Source organism: Tyto alba, unplaced genomic scaffold (assembly GCF_018691265.1).
Source record: "Tyto alba isolate M040663 unplaced genomic scaffold, T.alba_DEE_v4.0 Super-Scaffold_17, whole genome shotgun sequence".
Lineage (NCBI taxonomy): Eukaryota > Metazoa > Chordata > Aves > Strigiformes > Tytonidae > Tyto > Tyto alba.
In genome coordinates this window covers 8,970,770-8,991,845 of record NW_024881279.1, presented here as the reverse complement: position 1 = coordinate 8,991,845, position 21,076 = coordinate 8,970,770, and the positions used below count along the sequence as shown (strand labels likewise).

The 21,076-nt window shown below is 44.7% G+C and overlaps 1 protein-coding gene across 2 annotated transcripts in view; it reads right to left on the bottom strand.

Moving 5' to 3' along the window:
• GRIA1 (glutamate ionotropic receptor AMPA type subunit 1) overlaps positions 1-15,861 on the bottom strand; it is a 126,645-nt gene extending 110,784 nt beyond the window's left edge. Inside the window, exons 1-2 of one of the 2 annotated variants that reach the window (XM_042790063.1) lie at positions 15,610-15,861; positions 13,326-13,463 (exon numbers count right to left, since the gene is read on the bottom strand). In XM_042790063.1, the coding sequence (XP_042645997.1) occupies positions 13,326-13,463; positions 15,610-15,691 (220 nt within the window). In that variant the 5' untranslated portion in view covers positions 15,692-15,861. The remainder of the gene's footprint in view (positions 1-13,325; positions 13,464-15,609) is intronic. The other variant, XM_042790062.1, reaches the window with a different exon arrangement.
• Positions 15,862-21,076: the final 5,215 nt, after the last annotated feature.

The window sequence follows — 21,076 nt, the reverse complement described above, 5'->3', positions numbered from 1 at the left end:
GCTTATTCTTTCATCAAAAAAAAAAATGGTTTGGATAAAATAAAAATAAAAATCCATTAATCCTATTTGTGCTATGCTTGAAGCAGACCCACAGGGACACTTAGTATCACTTAGAACACACTATATCACACTTAGGTACTGATGCTCCTGGCAGAATCAGTAAACACTAAAATGCCTTTAAAGATCTGATTTTTGGTACTTGCAGGATTAAGCTAACAATCAGGACCCAAAATATTCAGTAAACAAGTATAATGGTGACACACTGCTGTGAGAGCTTACTAAACTTATGACATGAGGGAAATGTAACAGGAGAACAGCAGAAACCATGACAGCCATGAGATGGCCATAACATCTTAAGCATGGGGATTGTAATGGTTACAGGCAGACAGGAGCAGAACAGCCAAGAGGAAAATCCTGCTGCAAGGAAGGAAAGAACAAGCAAAAATCAGGGTGGAGCATAGTGTTGCTGGGCAAAATCTGCAGGAAAGGTAAAGACAACAGCAGCGGGATCACAGAGTACAAAATCCCCTTGAGTGCTTTTGGATCAAGTGAACCTTCTTTATAAAGGGCTTGATCTGCAATCCAGGAAACCAATAGTGCAGAACCAAGTATGTGCAGCCCTGATTTCCCTTCACACTTAAAAGATGTTTAAAAAACAAACCAAAATTAAGAGAAATGCTGGCTTTGCTTGGAATAATTAATGAGTACAAATTAAAGGAAGAAAGGTTAAACTACATCAACCAACCAAACATGAAAACTGAGAAGAACAGCTGCAGAGGGTCACAGTGCCCCATCACCTGGGGCACCCTGCATGCACCAGCACATTGCACCATCTCTCCTGCTGACTCTGACAGCAAATTCCCTTGAAGCATGTTAGGAGCCTGAGATTTTAAGCTGCCAGGGGATAAAAGCAGCTGAAAACACCAGTGTGAGCTCATAGCTGCTGCAAGGAGTATAATTAACATGGACTTTCATCACCTCACTGTTCTCTATATCAAAGGAGGGTTGGATTTGGAGTGCCCCCATCAGACCACTCAACATCTGCACAGGAGACCCCATGGGACCCTTGCAGGGACGCTTGCCCAGTGCATTGGGCAAAATGTCAGGGAAGCACGCTTTGGCAGAGCTGCTTTCACTGCAGGTACCTGGATGCAGGGACTTGTTTGGGGCTGCAGTGTAGCCCCACACTTTGAGGGAGCAAACTGGCTGACATGGCAGAGGAAGCGGCTCTGTGCTGAAACAGCATGAAATCCAGACCAGGCAGCAGCGGGTGCTGATTGCAGGTGGGATGTTGTGTGTGGCAGACTTAACCTGCCTAGAGTTGCATATATGGTTTTGTGCAAGAGGTCTGGAATAGCCTCTTAACACTCCCTTCATCAATATTTTGAGCACAGAGAGAGAAGGAAAGGGCCTTCATTTCTCTCAATAAATTTTTCAGAGAAAGGATGCTCTGAAACTCTTCAGAGGAGAGTGCATCTGCTGTACATCACTCTCCCTGCCTGCCCTGGGCAGTGGTACCCATGGACTGCTCCAGCTGAAGCTGGGAAAAAGAAATCTCAGTGAGGAAGGAGATTTCTTCCCAAAGATGGACTCATTACTGGATTCCAGGTGCCAACTCTTAAAGCAAATTCTTTCAATCTCACAACATCTTTAAGAAATGATAGATTGCACTGGCTTAGAGGAAACTGTTTGCTCCCTGATAATAAATGAGTTGTTAGCAGAGGTAGCAGACTCCCAGACCCATTTGTGATCCAAAGGGCTTACAGCTGCTTCCCATTTTCACAATGCCAAAATCACGGAACACACAGACAGAAAGGGTTGGGAAGGCAGCCTCCTGCTCCTGTCTGCTTGCTGCTCTCCCGTGGCTAAAAGGAGACTGTCAAGTGAAATTACTTTTTGATGGAACCTTTTTTTAATGTAAATTTACCATTGTTGAAAGTGAATAATTTTCTACAATGGCTGCAAGACAGGATAGCTAAGGAAGACACTGCAAAACTCATGCCTGCACGCTATCCTTCTGCAGCACCTCTTGCAGCTCTGGACACGAACCATCCTATAGCACAAGCACCTGCAGTCCTACAGCACGTACCTCTTTCCTCAGGCTGCAGCCCCCGCACAGCTCCATTAATGGAGACAACACTGAGACAAACTCATCTTTGCCAAAGGCTCCTGCAGTCCCACCAGAGGATTCTGCTGCCCCTCAGTCATCTTGACCCCGATTTCCCTCCGCCCCCAGCCTCCACCACACTGCTCTAGATTTCACTGCACAGCTCTGAGAGCCAAGGGGGATGATTTTTTTTTTTCCTTCCTTTTGTTTTTAAAGTTGTTCTGCTTGAGTGGTTAGTTTGGATTCACACTTTTACTTTCTTTCCTGAGATAGGCTTGAAACAGGAAACCAGAACACACATCACTATCAAAAGCCTCTGAGATTGCTGTAAAATGACAATCAGAACTCAGGACCAGAGCAGGGTGGGATTCAGAGTATCCTCAGCATTTTCAGATGTGTTTTGATCCAGGATTTTGGGTCTGATTTGGGTCAGCTGCTAGAGGATGCTGCTTTAGAAATTTTCTCTTTTTTTGGCCCAAACAGAATTTTATTTTTTTTTATCAAAACCACTTACAAGATTGGTTGTTCCAGTGCAATGCAGGGCTTAGCTGTGCTCTTCTCATTAGAGCCATTGGGGATTGCTCAGTCAAATCTCTGGGTGCTATTTTGAAAATGCTACAGTTAACATCTGAAGGCATTCCTCCCCTGATGATACCAACTCTATGATCCCCTGGAGCCTACTCTTAGGGAAAGGCAGTATCAACCAGGAGCATATCGACAGAAAGGGAGAAAGAGATCTGTTTAAAGTAAAGACAGCAAAAGCAAACCCAGACATCATTGTTAGAACACTGCAAACACTACTGCCAGCAGTGAGCCCATGAAAAGTGAGAAATAGAAGAGTCTAAGAGGATGAGACCATATCTCAGGATGACTGCAGGCCCCTGACCTTGAAGGGCCACTGCAGTACTGTTATAAAATACAGAAGGTGAATATGAGAAGAGCAGTTTCTATGCCATGAACATATGTTTTCATCACTTCTTAGCAATACATCAGAATAGCACAACTGCGAACTGCCTGTTTGCAATGTGATGCTTGCTTTTGTCAAAGCCTTTACAAGTTGTTCACAGGGAGAACAGGAAAATGTTTGGTACTGCTGAGGTATCACCTTCAGCAGAGTTTTGAGGAATTAGCAGGACAACATAATACAGCTGCAGACACTTTGGGTAGGAGTCTGCAGATGTATTACCTACCCTTGAAGGTCTCATAGTAAGCTAAGCCAGGTTTGTCACTTTGGCTTCCTGTATCAACAGGGTGATAAGCAGATACCTTTGGAGGAAAATTTCTCCCACATTAAGATGGTTGTCTAAGACTGCTCAGGAGAGGTCTCTGATGATTACAGAAGTAACCTTGAGGAGTAGGTTAGATGAGGGCAACTAATCCTTAGCCAGAAAAGCTGGAGGCGACGAATTCCCTCCTTCCTGCTTTAAGGACTTAGGACCTGCTACTTAAGGAGACTACTAAGGTATATAAGCAACAACATGGAACAAGCACCCTGGGTCAAGCTTGGGGAAAAGCAGGATGAGCCTTTGTTCTTCCCCTCTCTTCTGCTGTATCTCCACAGACGTCTGGCAAAGCAGAACTGACTTGATAAGCATGCACTTTTGCTGCTTTACCTTGTGCTTTGCAGAGGAAGAAAAAGTTGAATTAGGGAACGGTGCATCCAGCATTTGTACTGACAACACATGTAAGAACTCCCCTTGAGAATGAGCTTTGATGGACTAAAGTTTCCTAAGCAAAGAGAGAAGTTTGGGAATGGTCCCCTAAGTGACAGCTGCTATCTGAGATGCTGTGTGTTGGTTTTCCCACAGGCATGACTATTAAGCCTCACTAGCACTGTGTTAATGCTTGAACAAGAGTTTTTTCTTTGAAAAGATCAAGACTGTACCCCAAACTAATGTTAGTTACTCCAGAACAAGAGGTGATATGGGCTTTTTGGGGAAGGCCTCATCTCTGAAGGTGTGCGGCTGCTCTGGGAGCCAGGTTGGAAATGCAGGAGCTATCTCACCTCCTGTCCAGGGGCTGCATGGTGAGCTCACTGCCCCCATGAAGAGCTGGTTTTCTAGTCTGTGGGTGACTGTGAAAAGACACCCTCCTGTTCTGGGACTGCATGGGGCTCTGTGGGTTCAGGAGAGATGCTGGTATCTGCTCCCTCCAAGATCTCTGCTGAGTCTAGCACACAAGGCTGCTAAGGTAGAGGATGTTACAATATAGATGATTCAGTGTTAAAAATCTGCCTGACTTCATCCACATACTTCTCGCAGTGATGACTCTTAATGCCTGTCAGCCTAAACTAATCCAGGTCCCAGCCTCCAGCTCTGCTCTCCCCAAATCCTCTCCCTTTGCTGTCCCCACAGGAGAGGAACACTGGGACTCCCAGATTACTGTCCCCACACCTCGAAGCTGCAGACAGTGGGTTTTGGTTGGTACTGCCATAATGAGCTGAGCAGAAAAGACCCCCGAAACAGGACAGTCTGGAAGATAGAATTAATTCTGATTAAATCTGTGAAATGCACTCAGCTCTGCTTTTGCTCAAGACAGAGTAGGGACAGCTGCCGTGCCTGACTGTTTTTCTGGGACAGTGAACTGGAAATGGCATCACTGCATGTGCTATGCCACAGCTCGCTTCCTCGTCCTTGCCTGCAACAGCCCCTTCCCCCACTGCAGCTGTATGTGGTTTGGCTTTCTATTACTTCCTTTGGTAGTTCATTAAAGACATTAATCACCTTCTGCACAAAGACATTTCTCCTGAACTCCCTGCAGGCCAGGCCTCTTTCTCAGCTGCGGCTCCGCTGGCTGCTTCAGCCCTTTGCAGACACAGTGCTGGCAGCCCAGATCTGCCCCCATTTCCCTGCTAGACACCAATCGGGTGGTCACCCCCAAACCTCCCCTGCCACATGTGCTTCAACAAGGGCCTCCTTTCCAGCCAACCTTCACCTGTGGTCTACATCTCAGCATTTGTTGTCTCACTTTTCCCTGTCCAAATGGTCCCATCTTGGGACCAACACATGACCACCTACTCACGTGCACTGTGCAATAAAACATATAGAAACGGTAAATGCTCATCATGCAATAAGGCTGCAAGGCGTCCTGCTGCACAAAGCTGCCTGTGGGGAAATCACAGTGGCATGTTGGGACTTGCAGCAGCAAGAGGGCTACAAGCTTTGTTAAACACACTGGCTGCTTGCAATCACCACCCCATGCAGGGGATTCCCTGCCCTAAGCATGGAGGTTTGTCTCTGCAGCAGTTGCAGCAAGGAGAGAGAGGTGAGGAGTGAGTGGGGCTACGGTGCTGGCCAGATGGGAGACACCAGCAGGCTCTGGCTCATATTTGGGCAGAAAGGGACAGAGCACTCAGAAAAGAAAACCTCCCCTAGACTATCTAAGGGATGGAAAGAGAAACAAGGGAAAATTCCAGCTACGGCACATCCACAGTTCCACTAGAGCTGCTGCCTGTCCCCTTTCCCATGCCAGGTCTCCAAGTGCTGCTCCTGACCCAGCATTTCTCCATCTTCCATTCCCTGTGTGCTTGCTGTTGGACCATACTCTCCCCACGAGCTTCCATGCTTGCTGGTAATTTTTTCTTCTCTCACCTGCCAGAATAGCAACACCCTCCTCTTTCTCACGGATGGAGCTGAATGGGGTGTGGGTGTTGTGTGGAAAGAAAGCTAACAAAACTCAGGGTACTCAGAGGATATCAGCAGGCCAGCAGGAGAAAAAACACATGTGAATCAGTGTAGTCACTGATATCTTTTGCTCATGGAACCTTAATGCTAACAAAGATTAAAGCAAAGTGTTTGAGAGGGCAGGGAGGTAAGAAATAGCCCTCCCTTTCATGTGAGATCCTTCCACACTGCATCCAGATTACCTACAGTATATTCTGAACCTCTCCTCCAACTTTTCAGCCCCCAATCTTTCATCTCCCTCCCACTTCATCTCCATTAGCATAGTTACAGGTCCTCGCTTATTAAATCCAAGCCAAGACTCCTATAGCACATAAAGAGATGCAGACACATATGCTATATCCACACAAGAATCCTGCCATCAGTTGTATGTTACATCTCAATCTTAGACATCAGTTGTTTTCTTTTGCACTCCTCCACTCTGCCAAAAACAAATAAAATCAAAGAATGAAAAGACCCTCTTGAAGAAGCCAAAATATGGCAATTTGTAGTTGTTACTCGCCTCTTCATTGCCTCTTACTGCTACTTCCTCAAGGGATCAATCAGACCTGAAATGCATAAGAACATCTCCTGAACTACAACCCTGGATGATGGTTGGCAAGGGTGTGGTTTGCAGAGAATATGGAAAATAACTCATATATATTAATAAAAAGTACCAATATTACTGGGTTTTTTTTGTTGTTCTGTAGTGTGGTGGGTTTTTTAAGAATGCTACAGAGGGAACAAGTGGGTCTGGCTACTAAAAGGCATCATGAGAAAATCAACTAGAGGCTCGTTACTGTGTAAGCTAATGAGCGATCAGTTCAGCAGGTGAGCAGGGAACAGTTTCTGTCAGATAACATGCTGTTATTATTCTAATCATTCAGTATTATTTTTAAATATTTTTTTTTTTTTTATGGGATGATGGTGGATTGCTAATGGCTCAGTGGAGCCCTTCTACATCTTGCCTAATACCTGACTTCCTCAGGAGTCCCTGTAATGTCCCAAAGCACATCCTATGCTCTACCAGATGGCGCTTTTCACAGGGAAGAGTGTTACCCTGCTTTAGTCCTATAGAACTAAAAGCAGAGAAGTAAAACTCCATCTCTCTTTAAAGGAATGCAGTTGAAATAAATACATCTTTGTCTTCAGACTTGTGTTAATACCGCACCCCGGAGAATTTGAATCTGCAGAATATTAAAGTCTCCCTGACTTATTGCCTCTTTAAGGAGCATGTTGATTTTGTGTTTGCTCTGAGCTCCATGTGTAACTGAAGCTAACCGGGACTGTTTCCATTTCTACTGTGAGAGAGCTGTTGCCTTTGGGGCCCTAACCCTATTAAGGAAAATGGAAATGTATATATCTAAAATTCCCACTAGAGTTTTGGAAAGGAACAGTGTGCTTTCCCACACTGTCTTCCTTGCAGCCACATGAAGATTTCCACTCTCACCTTGCTAGTATACCAAAAAATAGAGCCCGTGTGTTTCTGGCTTAGTAGGATCCCTATCACATGAAAAAAGCTTTATTTTTAGAGAAGAAAGGATAAGCCGTGAGTGAAAACTGTGACAGTCACACAATGGACAGGTCTAGCCTCTGCCGCTGTTTCTCAAATCCCTTCTCTGTCTGCTGTAGAGCCCAAATTTTACATCCTCAGCCTCATTTTTTCTTGTCACCAGTGAGTATTTGGGATCCTTTACAGATGAGCAGATAGATTTGCAGGCATGAAATTCCCCTTATTCCTCCTCTGATTTTTCCTAATTGCATCATATCAGCTTTTTTTCCTCACGCACCACTCCCACAGCTCAGGATAAAAAATTAAATACATAAAAATAGTCACGTAAAGAATAGGTGCCCTCATGCCCTTTGGAAAGAAATGGACACAGAAGACTGGGGAAAACCCATTCCTGCTGCCAGCCTCTCGGCAGGGCTGCCTTCGCCAAATGACAGAGGAGCCCCATCAGTGTCCCTGTTGATGATATTGGCCCATGTTCGCCCAAGGCTCTCTGTGCCCAAATCTGTGAAGACAGACAGACAACCTGTCCTGTCTTGGCAGCTATAGCTGAGGAAATGGCTCAGCACTCATGTTTTAAATGTTTTTTCTTCTTGAGAAAAATATATGGGACAAGCTCCCACCTTCTTCAGCAGTGGCTGTGACTGCTGAGCACCCAGCACCCGTGCCAGACCACCTGCAGAGAGACCTTGGACACAGGAGGCTGGTGTCACCCCCAGGACCCGCTCCCTCCTGTTTTTCAGGATTTTTACCCTTCAGCACCCTCTTTAGGGTTGGACCTGATTCTGTATGGTGCTGTCATCTCAATAAAAAAACATGCACTTACTAGAAAGCCAGAGACCTCCCTGCCAGAAATTGAGCATCCTTAACTTCAATTTGATCTAACGTGAATTGATGCTCTGTGATTCATCTGCCTGCGTCACATCTTTTCCTATTACCAAATCTAAGGAGATGTATTTCCTTGTAGTATCTGTGTTGTATTATCAGATTGCATCTGATCACTGAATCCATGTTTCTGTTGGCTTAACTCACATTAAATAGTCATAGCATCCTCAGATCTGCAGGGAAAAAAAAATCCCAAAGGATTTACATGAGATTTCTGAGTCTACCAACACAACAATTACATACTATTACAGGGCTGGGCCTATTTAGACTGTGGAAGTTTAATTATAAAACATTGCATTTTAATTGATTGCTGCAGGAATAATTACAGCAACACCTTTCCACAAAATGGCGACCACTGTATGTTTGTCAACAAAGAAGCTTCCTTTAAATTCAACACGCAATAATTGTTTAATTAAACCAAATTTAGATCCTCATTTGGCAACATTCAAATGTTTGCCTATTCCTTCCTGTCTCTGAGAGGTAATTTGAGAGATAAGAAGCAATCTCCAGAAATACTCTATAAGTATCCAAGAAAAAGAAGAAAAAGAAATACTTCATTTCGTAGCTGATCTGGATCTAAGCTTGCCGCTATTGATAAGAACATAAGCATAGAGTGAGTGATCGCTACAAATCCCTCTCTAATTGGTGCTAGGAGGCCTTCATAAAATATGAACAGACTCCAAACTACATGTTCATTTTCTAATATGCAGAACAGATTCAACTGTTGATATTCTAGCAGCACCTACAGCCCGTTCTCAGTATGAGGACCCCACAGTAACTGTAGCTGTGCATCCATGGAAGAAGAGGGATATATAATTAATTGTTTTTCAGCATCTTTACAAGTTTTCTTGCAGTTCCAAAATCCTGATGGTGTCCTGTGCAGACCTCTGTGTTTCAGGTGTTCAGCTCATGAATGTCCCTTTCTCAGTAGCCCAACACCAAAACATGTAAAAGCCAGTGGCTGCACCAGCAAAGTTACAGGGCTCGGTGCTGAATGGAGACTTTTTCAGTTGCTGGTCATCCCTGCAAGGTGACCCGAGTTTTGCAGGGGCAGATTTACCAAGCTAGTGACTCACCTTCTGCAAGTACCATTCAACAGGACATGTCCCCCAGGTCACTGCCAGGGACATCTGTTACTGAGCCATTGTCTTCCCCGGGCAGCCAGAGCAACCACTGCCTTCTGGCTGATGCTGATGGGCCTCACCTGGGGACTCTAGCCAGAGGCTGAAAGCAGGAGACTCTACACCACAAATTAAATAAAGGTATGGAGCTGTGGCTGAAACAACTCGTATTCCCCAAGGAGCTGGGCTATGTTCAGGATGGGCATGTGCATTACATGTGCACGAATGGAGGCTGAGGTGAAGAATAAGAAAACTATTCCCAGAACTGGTGGTCTCAAGTAAGCAATCTTTCATTCCTTTGCTGCCAACAGGACAGTATGCTCATGTCCACTGCAGACCTCCTAGGGATAGGAATTTGCAATTCTCCTAAGCTTCAGACCTGTGTCCTCATGTCTGTCACAGAGCATCTGTCTTCTCGCACCTCTTGGCTCTGACCTGCAGCATCAGCCCTGCCATGCTAGGTCTGCCCAGAGTGCAGTCAGTCACAACAAAATCCAGCCAGGCAGAGTTTGCTAGTGACTGCGTTGAGACTGTAAAGCTCTTTTCCAAACATGGCTGAAGACAGAACCTGTGAACATGTCTTCAAAGCTGATCAGAAGGCTTTTGCTCTGCTGCGTTACTAGGCAAACCTTTCAGCTACACCGCACCATCATTTTACCCTTCGTAGTCACCTGGCACTGCTATAAACTTCTGCTAATGGAACAACTCCAAATTCATCTTTCCCCCTAGAAAATTGCATTGGCCTTCAAAGAAACAGCACAAAAATATGAAGTCTCCTAACCTTTAGTTAAGAACTCTTAAAGTGGCAGGTGTGTATTTCCATACCAGTAAGACACACCATACACCCAGCTGCTAACACAGAGCCTGTTCATTACCATCTATTCTGTGGGGTGGAATGACTTCAGGAAGGTATTTCAGTTATTGAAATGTGCCCACATTTCAGTGATGCAACAACATTAGCATCAACCACATATATGAAAGATGAGGCTGCTGCACATTGTATCTACTACCTATTTTTGCTTTCTTAACGATTAGTGTTGGCTTAAAATCATAACTTACTGATATGTTATACACAGGGACCAGAGGACCTGTAGATTGAAGGTACCCCACACAGAGATATTCACAATCACTGTGTAACAATGAAAAGTCCACAACTGGAAACATCAGAAATGCAAAAGTTGTTGCTGGGCTGTCACAGCAGCAGCCCAGTGATAACAGCAGCCTCCTGATATTTTACAGGTTTATCATTTCATGGGTATTACTGTTACCAATTTACAATCGTCACTAGCACATCATTAACGGCTCCCTATCGCTGTCACCTATGCACAAATGGGTGCATTTCATACTGTAAATTCACCCACTGTCACACCAAAGCTTGCTCATCCCAGCTGGTAAGCAGATATATGTCAGACAGAGGTGTCACAGTTGATGCTGAGATACATTTTGCATATGATCTCCTTAGACAGGGTGCTGTCATTTTGCTGCAGTTCATCCCGCCACTTCAGCATCACCCCACAAGCTGCCCAACAAGGTTTTTTACTTCTGCCGTCACCAATGATTCTTAATATATATTCTGTATTTTGAATGATGCTGCTTCAGGCATTTGCCTTTTAGCACACGAGGCCAGATCCTAGCATAAGGCAGGACTTACCATGGGACCAGGACCTACTAGTCTTCCTCAGATGTTCTGTTGGAGATGCTGATAGGGGCAGCACCAGATTTACAGGGTCCAAACACCCTTGACTTAACCGTAAGAGAAACAGGTAATGCCAATGACAAAGAAATGCTGTGTCCTCTATCTCCATGGGAACAAAAACTGGTTCTTTTAACCGAGCCAGTAGCATGTCCAGTCTTTTCGCAGAGAAAAGGACCACTGCATGGGCAGGGTTTTTGTTCTCTGTAAATAAACATTTCTTTCTGCTGATATCTAGTCTTGGCAATCAGGAAGGAAATTTGCTGGAAGATGAGGAAAGAGAATTCCTTGCAAAAGTCTCACTCCAGACCTAGAGTACTAAGACCAGGTCTCCTATCGGCCTGGGTTTTTTAGGTGGTTTTGTTTGTTTGTTTGTTTGTTTTGCTCTAGGGTACATGGAATAACACCTTCTTTTGTGCTTATAAAACAAATTCTGCCTTCCATAGTCTGAAAGAACTTAGGAAGTTTTTAATTATAAGAAAAGAAAAATGAGGACAAGTGAAGTTGGACTGTGCGGAGTGCTCCGCTGGTCTGATCTAGGACAACGTGCCCTACATAGAGCTCAAATATAACATCCTTTGGGAAGTTGTCTTGCTTCCATTCAGCTTTTGTCAAACCACCCTCACCCCTGTGGTACTAAAGACAGATTTCTGAAGAATAACTAATATTGTGGTCTTGCTATCAACATTAATGCTGTAAACAAAACCATTAGTGGCAGTCATAGAGAGGGAGGGAAAACTGTGCGCAGATGGAGAATTTATTCTATTGATATACTTGCAGTTTCCGCTTGCTCCCTGCTATCAGCACTGAAATAGCTCATCCCTAGCCACAGTCAGCAACTCTGTCCCAGGTGGGTGACACTTTCCCTTGATAGGTATAAGGTCTGTCTTTTTTCTTCTATTCGTCTGGTTTTCCTGCCAAGGAAGTGCCATTGCATTGCGCTGAAATAGTTGCTCTTCCTTGATGGAAACCTTGTAGTTGGCAAGTAGAGGGATATTAAGGAAAATAGAAAATCTTTAGATGTGCCATTAAACACTCCAATAAAAGCGTGGCCAAATTTTTACTTCTCTCTCCTATGTCACACAGGCCAGGAAATTCCTGTAATCTTGTATTTGCAAACCTTCCAACCGAGAAAATCATAACTTTTTTTTTTTTTTTTTTTTCGCTTAAAAAAGCCTTATTAATTCTCCTCCTGTACATTCCTGGTTCATTTTGCAAGAAAGCTTTTTTCACCTCTGTATATTTCTTAGCAGAGAGAACAGTTTGCGCCCACCTCTATGACACTCTCCACATGACTAAACTGCTGAGGGGATGTTTCAGTGGATCAAAAGGATACTACGGACAAGAGCCGATGACAATCCAACACACTCTGCAAAGGGAAGGGTTCCTCATGTCCCTCCTGACAGCCCTCATACACACACACACAGGCTCAGGGAGTGAAAGCAGTGTCTGACACCAGGTCAAACCAAGAAATTCTCAGTGCATCGCATCCCGGCGGTGCGAGCCCCTCGTGCACAGCACCGCGCCACTCCCTCCAAGGGAAGTGAAAGCTGCAACAGCCCCTAATGCAACCACAGGGCTGTGTTATGGGTTTTGTTTTCCTTGTTTCCCTCCTGCTCTTATTTGTTGCTGTTAATCTTGGCAATACTTGGCAAGCCGGTTTTTTTCTTTTCCCAACTACATCATATAACAAGAACAGCACAGTTAATGTGCTATGCTTTAGCAGCGTACAGATACACACCCTATGATTGACTCCACAGTGTGAATTCAGTCTTTAATACCTTATTTTAGAGCCAGTGATTTCGCTGGTTCTTGAATCTAGAACTCTCTTACATCTGTCATTATTAGGCATGCCCCTTATTGAGGATCTGGACTCCACTTGCACCAAGCTGATATTTTCTGCTAGGTCTTTCTTAAATTGCAAGGACAGATGGCTAAACAAGTTGTTCATACTAAACAGAGACTCTGCACCCCGTGGGTGGAAAGGGGTGTCTTTGTTGTACATCACAGCTATAGAAAATATGGGAATGGAACCTCAACATAATGAGCTGGGCAGAGGTTAGAGAAACAAAAGGAAATGAATTGTTGGGGGTTTTATACCACTTTGGAAGCAATGAAGAGAAAATTCAAGACATGCTAAATAACTGCAGTACTACCTCACCCCTATGTCTTAGCACAAACCAAAATGATTCAGGAATTTTTTGCCCATGTGTTTGGGACATTCTTGCATGGACCTTAAAGGCAAGTTGCATGTCTGGAGCAAGATGTCCCATATTTTGGACACAAAAAATCCCAAGTCAGAAATCAAGAAACCAAAGTAAGAGAAAGCACGGCAAACGCTGCTACTTACAGGTGTATGTCATTTCAAAGCTGTCGCTAATGTTCACAATGTCGATCTGGGGAAGGAGCTTAGGGGGTTCCGTGAGCTGAGACAACGCAAATCTAAAAGCTGCATGTTCCTGGGACTGCTGATTAGGAAATAACCCCCCTGGGGAGAAAAATAGAAGAACAAGAAGAAAGATCTTATGTACACCTGTATTATCAACCTCTAAAGTCCAAAATATTCCTATGAGCAGAGGCTACAAGCTCCCCAACCCAGGGAGTGCCTCTACACTCGGAAACCCTCCAACACAGAAGACCTGGAGGGTTTTGTGCCTACTGCGGACAGGTTGGGAGCAGAAAACCTTTCCAGCCTGTGCATTATGTAATGCCTGGATCGTGTATAGGAGCCCTGATGCACCCCTGGGCCCATCACCCTGTGGGGTTGGGGTGAACCACGGGGTTTGGCTCAACATCCTCACCCCCATAACTTTAAGGAAAATAAATGGAAGTACTGTCAATGTTACCTTTATAGAAGAGGAATGAGAGCCTTTCTTCCTCCTCCTCCTCCTGATTTTAATTAGGCTTAGTATAAACCCTGCTGACTAAGAGGAAGGGTTTGCTCCAGAAGGGGTGCAGCAGTTCCCCCACTCTGTGGGACTCTAGGGCACTGGGCAGACTGGCTGAGCTTGCTCTGGAGAGCCAGAGTGATGTGGAACCCATGACCAAACAATAGCTGCTACTGGAAGTATGCTGCATGGAAAAATCCTAAATTTAACAGGTGACAGTGGCCAGACTCAAAGAGGGAAGGAAATCAAAAGCTTGGGCCTCAAAGGGATCAATCTGAGCAGAAGTACAGACAAGCCCAGAACCACAGGCTGATATTAATAGGACAGGATCTGGGATCAGGCTGGACCCGGGCTCAGATCCTTTCTCCCCCATGGACCAGGAACAAAGTGCTGTGATAACCCGGCCCTAGAAAAGTTTCCTGCTGCTCCCCCAGCAGGAAACTTGGCTTGCAGCAGATCCCTTCACAACCTTCAGGAAGATACTATTAAATTCAGACTGTCTTGTAATCTATATGCATTTAAAGGGAGCACTGTAATTGGCATTTTATGAGTAGGGAAGCAAAGCACTTAGCAACAAGGTAGAATTAAAATAAAGAAGCAGAAATTATCAATGCCCACCCTCCAGGACAGATGGCTTGGGGAAGAAACAAATTTGCAGAGACCTGTTATCGACGGCACTTTGCACATCTAGTATAGAGGGCACCTCCTTGTTGTATGGAAAGGGCTATTTGTGCATGAATATCCCCTCCTCCCCATTCTTCCCACCCCCCAGACTAATCATAAGTGTCAGATGAATAAAATGCTAGTAGCCGAGGTAAGCTATTATATGTGTTTGTTGAAAGGGAAAAAAATCAAGGATGTTGCACAAATTTGGGGTAAAAGGGAGGCAGGGAGAGAGGGAGACAAGGATGCAACATCAACAGCAATAAAAGCACCAATTGTGCAGCTAGAGTCAGGCAGGAGTTGTCTGAACTTGGTGGATTAGCAATTGATTGGCATTGTAAAGAGAAGGGAGGCGGGAAAGAAAACCGGCATGCAAGGGGACAGAATTTTGGGGATAGGTTATAAACCATCATCAGTAAAGATCAATGGGAGAGTAATAATAAACCTGGGGAGGGAGGGATGGAGAAGAGCACTGAGAAGTTACAGGAAGGGAGAAAGGAATCAAACAGGCACTGCTGATGCACAGGGGAAGCAAGTAGCATGAAATGAAAAGACTTCAATGGAAAACCTTCCTCCAATAGCTCTGCCCTTATTCTTTAGCAACAACAACAGAGACCGCCTGTTTGTTACCTCTCGCCCCAGTTACCTACAGATGAGAGCATCCTCACAAAAATGTATAATGCAACCGCTGATTTTGCAAATGCAGCAATGCACAATGGTAGCCCAGGCATTTCTCAGAGCAAGAACCAGATATTTTTTTCCTGCTTCCTCCATTTCAGAGGCACTTTTCTCCCTCTGTGTTGATGTGTGTGCAGGCATTTATTCCCAATCTTCCCCTCCCCCAAAGCCAAATTGATACATCTCTGCTCTTGCAAAGCTGGTACCAAAGCACAAATCCAGCCCTCCCAATTCACCCCCTCTCTCTCTCACACACACATACGTACACACATAGACACACACACACACACACATTTTGCTTTTACAAGCAAAGGAACGGGTCAGTTTTCCCCCACTGCCCCCTCTCCACCCCTACCCACTTGCCAGGGCACGTCACTCCCAAACATCCCCGAGCTCTGCACTCACCTATCTGGATATTGTTGGGGAAATTAGCCCCTAACACCGCCCCTAGGAAACTGGTGCAGAAGAAGGCAAAAATGTGCTGCATATTCCCTTTTGCATTGGCGAAAAAGAAGCCCAGTTCCAAGCATAGATTTGATTTTTCCCCCGCTCTGCTCTCTTTAGCTGCCTCTCTCGCCTCCCCTCCGCTGCGCTTTCAGGGCTGCGCGTCTCCCTCTCTCGGAATCCAGCGCTGAGACTGCTGCTTAACACCGCCTGGCAGCAGGATTAACTGAGCCCCGTGAGAAAGAAAGAGAGCCCGCTCCTCATCCACATCCCTCCCCCACCACACACAACACGCACACGCACATGCCAGGCGCTTCCACCCAGCTCATTCCCCTTCTCCCAGCTGGAGCTCAACAGCTGGGTACCACATCCCCTCCCTGCTTATTCCCCTCAGGGGTTCTGGCTGGGGTGTCTAAGGGCAATTCCCACCTACCCCTAAATTTCTGGCATTCCCCCTCAACTTCTCTTGGCAGGAGCTAGAGGAACCTGCAAATCAGTAGGTGGCAAACTCCTCTAGAGAAAGGGCTTAAACTCCTCTGCCTCTGATCCAGCACTTCCCAACCAGGGCTCTCACCCCTGGGTCCAGGAGTAGAACAGAGCAGAATCTACAGCCTGGTTTATTAGGATAATAAAGAGGGTCGTATCCTGCAAATGTGCCTTGGAAGGAAGGATTTCAGAGCAACAGATGAGATCCTGAATGATGAAAAAAGGACACACAACCCCCTATCATATTTCTCATTGATTTTTCCTGCCCACCATTAACCTGTGAGGCTTTTCACCCCTGTGCTTGATGTGGAGGAATCTGTGCTCATAAGCACCATCAGATAGGGCAGGCTTCTGAAATTAGGGGGCTATTTTAGCCTGGATCATTACAAGAGCTGTTTTGTGGCAGTTCTACTGAGGCTGAAGCTTATTTGACCATAAGTAGCTTTGCTCAAAAAAAAAAGGGAAAAAAAAAAAAATCAATAAAATTAACAATGATAAAAAACAGCTCCTAGGCACAACTTGGGATTTAGATATATTTGAGGAAGAACTGTTGTGAACAAAGCCAGAAAGGAGAGGAAATTCACTCATTCCCCTCTGAAACACATAAAGTCCCAAACCACTTGAGGCCTCTTGTATCAGAACCTGAATACCCACGTCCAAGCAGAGAGATTCTGCCCTTACCATTTGCAGCCCTAATACATGCAAGAAATAGTAGAGAGGAAACAGAAAGAAGAAAGGATGTTTGGGGCAGAGTTAGAAATAGGATTTAGATGCCCCATGGCCTGGTTCGGTGTAGGGTGCCTTACCCCTGTCCCTAGTCCTCATCTCCAAAAACATGTGGTTAAATTAGAAGAGCATCAGAGACTGGTGACCAGTGTTCAGAGGTCAAGAATTGCTCCTGCATAAGGAACAGTTGGACAGACAAGGACTCTGCAGAATGGGACAAATGAAGTGGGATGTGACCAACGCCTACAAAATCTGCAGTAGCATAGAGATGTTCCCTGTTGGCCACAAGGCTCAGGTGTGACATAACTTTATGGTGCAGAGACAACACTATTCTTTATATCCTCAAGCCTTTATGAACAGAATAGTCTTGAAAACATAGGTAGTGGCAGCTTTTCATTAGCAGGTCCTCTACTTCCTCTGAAAGAGATTTACTACAGGTTTGTTTCCCCATACAGCCCTTCCCACCAGCTGTGACAGAGTCCATGGGTAGAGGAGCATCATATGTGGTCATGCACTATCTCCACAGCCAAACATGACGATGACTGGAAAATCATCTCTCACGTGGCTGTGGGCACAGGCTCTGGGTAAATGAGAATGGACCATGATACTTGTGCAGGCCGGCCTTCATTTCATCTCTGCAAATAAGAGTTTGGGATCCTTAACTTCTTTATAGACCTTTTTATGGATTTCACTGTGTCTTCTAGAAGGACAAAATGCTTAAACACCCACATAAATGCCAGAGTAGGTGTAGGGTCTCAGCACCATACTCTAATACCTTGCATCAGAGAGGAGTTGCACTGATGCCTGCAACATCGTGGCCTCTTAAAAAGACAGTAAGTACAGCTATACACTGCAAAAAAAAACAGAGCCCAGAATACTTGCATCTTCCTTATTGTGAGGAATAAAACATCTTTCTAGGATCAATTCCTTTTTCCCCAAACCACCCTTGACCAGGGCAATAACTCTAGGTGCCAGAGACTGCAGGTTCATTAGAGCAATTGTTTGGGGTCTCAGGAGTCAGTTACAGGTGGCTAAAGGATGCTCCTACCCTGTTCTCACTGTCTGGGTGACTGGCATCCCAGAGTCATATTCAAGCACAACAAATGTATATCTGCTGTTCATAGGTAGCACCGTCATCAGAATTCCATTTCGCCCCTTGCATAATTCAAACAATACTGATTTGAGGCTAAAATAACCTGCTGATAGGTTTTATGGCCTCTTGATTTCCATCCAGAATTTAATAGAAACAGCTGCATTTATAATCTGAAGAAAGGCACTGAAGGATAACCAGCGCAACGGAAAGATGCTAGCACGTTTTCAAAACTCCCAAACAGCCTATCTGATAACAATAATAGTAGCCATAACAATAAAATATTGTAATAGCTCACAGAAAGCTTGCACAGTCACATTAATTAATAATGTTGCTTTTGTCTATAAACCTCTCAAAGTGCAGGTGGCTTAACAAGAACCTCACCACAGCATAACAAGATAAGTGGTAATAAAATCATTATTTTAAGAAGGTATTCATTTCCTTTTTCCCTATAGATAACAGCATTTTATTCAGCGTTTGTTAGCACAAGGATGTTAGGAATTAACTCTACCTGCTCTGAAGGTTCTTTAAGTCAACATCAAAGCAATATAGCTTCTGAACTTTTGGCTAAGCACCAAACTAAGTCTTGGGAAATTGATAAATGCCACAAGAGTGGTCACAACAGAGATGGATCAATCAACTTGTCTCCTGAGAGAAGACTCCAACTGAATTATTCAGATGCCTAAAAACAACCGAAGGACTTTCTTCCTCCTTTCAGATTTCAGCATATAAGTATATTGCACAGTACCGTCTTAATTAGGGGCAACTAAAAATACCAGGGAGTGGAGTTCTGAAGGCCTGCGTTTTTTCTCAAAGGATTCTTAAGGCATAGGTGGGACAGGCAGGCCTCTGGCAGTTAACAGAAAACATCCAAGAAGGTCTTGTAGGATTAATCCATGCAATTGAGTGTGAAGAATTAGGTAAATACATGTCTTAAAAAAAAGGTTGTCCAAATTAAGGTAAGGAATGCTAGAAAGGAATTTTAAAAGAGAATAACTAGTTCACTTAAGATCTTTGCCAGACATGAGAATAAGAAAATTAACACATCAGAGCTACATTGTGCTCTGCCTGGAGATGACCTTGCTGTACTGGGTGAGAACCTTCATTCTCACCCAGTTCTGCTCCAAGGTTTTGCACAGCAGAGCGTTTTGTATCTGAAGAGGCTGTCTGCCACCTTATTCTTTGCTCTGCTTTCCCTGACATGAAGTTGTCCACATGAGCAGAGTGGCCTGCCTTCACTATCAGAGCTTTTGTTTCCAGGACAGAAAATAAGTGGTTGTTGTAGCAGATATATTTCTGTATCAGAAGCCTTGGAAAAACAAAGGACTCATTCACATGCAGAAGCCTCCAGCCTTGAAAAATGAGGAAATCAACAGAACTCGGCATCTATCTGACCTCCCAGCAGAATTATTTCCCCCAGTGCCCACTGTGTTTTACAGGATGTTCCTGAATGTCTTTAAAGAGGCTATTGAAATACTACTATTTCTGAAATTCCTTTTATTTTCTAGCTGGACAACCTCTATAGGAAGCTTTTGATAAAGAGCAAAATGTAATTACAGTGATTAATTTCAATAAACTCCAAACAACACAGACTCTCATATGGGTTTTGCAGAGCCTAGGCATAAATGAATGTTAATGGAGTCACATGCGTTTCTCTCCCTGCCTTGTTCACCTCAATTTTGTTATTTTGGATAATGTACCTGTCAAGGAATGATCGTAGTGCAGGTGCTGAGAGGAGAAACTTCATAAATTCAAAATGAGGAGGATTTGGAAGTAATCAAAAAAGGAAAAGGGGCGAGACAGCTCCCTCCATTCACAGCACCGACATACCAGGAAGCATGTGTGCAGATAGCCTTCAGCACACCTACACCCAGCAAACATATGCACAGTCACTGGTGCCACCCACACAAAAATGACACCGATAGACATGGTTAGGAAAGCGTCCGTGTGCTGTATGTGCACACACACACTCGCAGGATCACCCTGGCAGGAGCGGGCGGCACAGCTCAAGGGTGTTTGCCAGCACGTGGAGCTGCTGCGGAGGGGCAAGAGCAGCTCAGCAGCCTACTGCACTCCCAGGCTGTTTGATAAAGCAGCTTTCACCCCACACAGGGATTTCAGACCTGCAGGGAGAGAGAGCCAATCCCTTAGCCCCTCACTCATCCATACTCAGAAAATTCCTACTGAAGTAGAAACAGGAGGACTTCAGGGTCTTTCTGGTCATTTCCGTGCATATCTACATAGTTTATTCTACATCAGACACTTGCTTCAATCTTTTAAACCTGGAAGGTATTATTCACACTTGCTTCAGTCCTTTAAACCTGGAAAGTATTGTTTCCACCACTGAAAAGCAACATCTATAAACTTTAGCTGCCAAATAATTTTTGGTAAAATCTCTTTTACAAAGGGAGCTTCATCAAAGTTTGATAATAGGTGGAAATTTCTCCCCCCATTAGTGAGTCAGGCCTGAGATGTCTATGGCACCTCTCTCCTTTACATGGCAGCTGGAGTCATCGAATGGAAAGCTTTGACATTCCAGAAGCAACTTGAAGTTAAAGGAAACATGAGTTTCACCCTTTTCCAGTGTGCGCTAAAATGCGAGGATGTGGGACAGGGACAACACCTGATATGAGGACCGCTCCAAGCAGGTCCTGACTGATACAAACCCTCTGGGGGCTGGTGTTTTAAGGTCACCACATAATGCTTCTTGATTTACTGACTGCTGATGGAGGAAGACTGATGCAAACTGAAACTGGGAAACGTCAGCTTTTCCCACAAAGTATACAAGAATGTTTTTCTGCTGTCATCCTGATTGGCTTATTACCATATTTATAAGAAATGACTTCTTTCTCACTGTGGAATAATTAAGTAAATGGTCTGGAACCTAAACCCATCAGAATGGCACTGAAAACACTGCGCACCCTTCAGCTGGAAATTCATGACCAGCAGCTGGCAAATGGATACCATGCTTTGGCTTGGAGTGCCCATGGGGTACGATCAGTCTGGCAAACCATGGGCTCCCATGAGTTGGGCTCTGTTGCTGCCCAGCATGGCTGGACGGGGAAGCCTTTGGCATGAAAAGGCCAGGGGCTTTACTGGAGTCTGGTAAGGATCTAACCTGGGCAC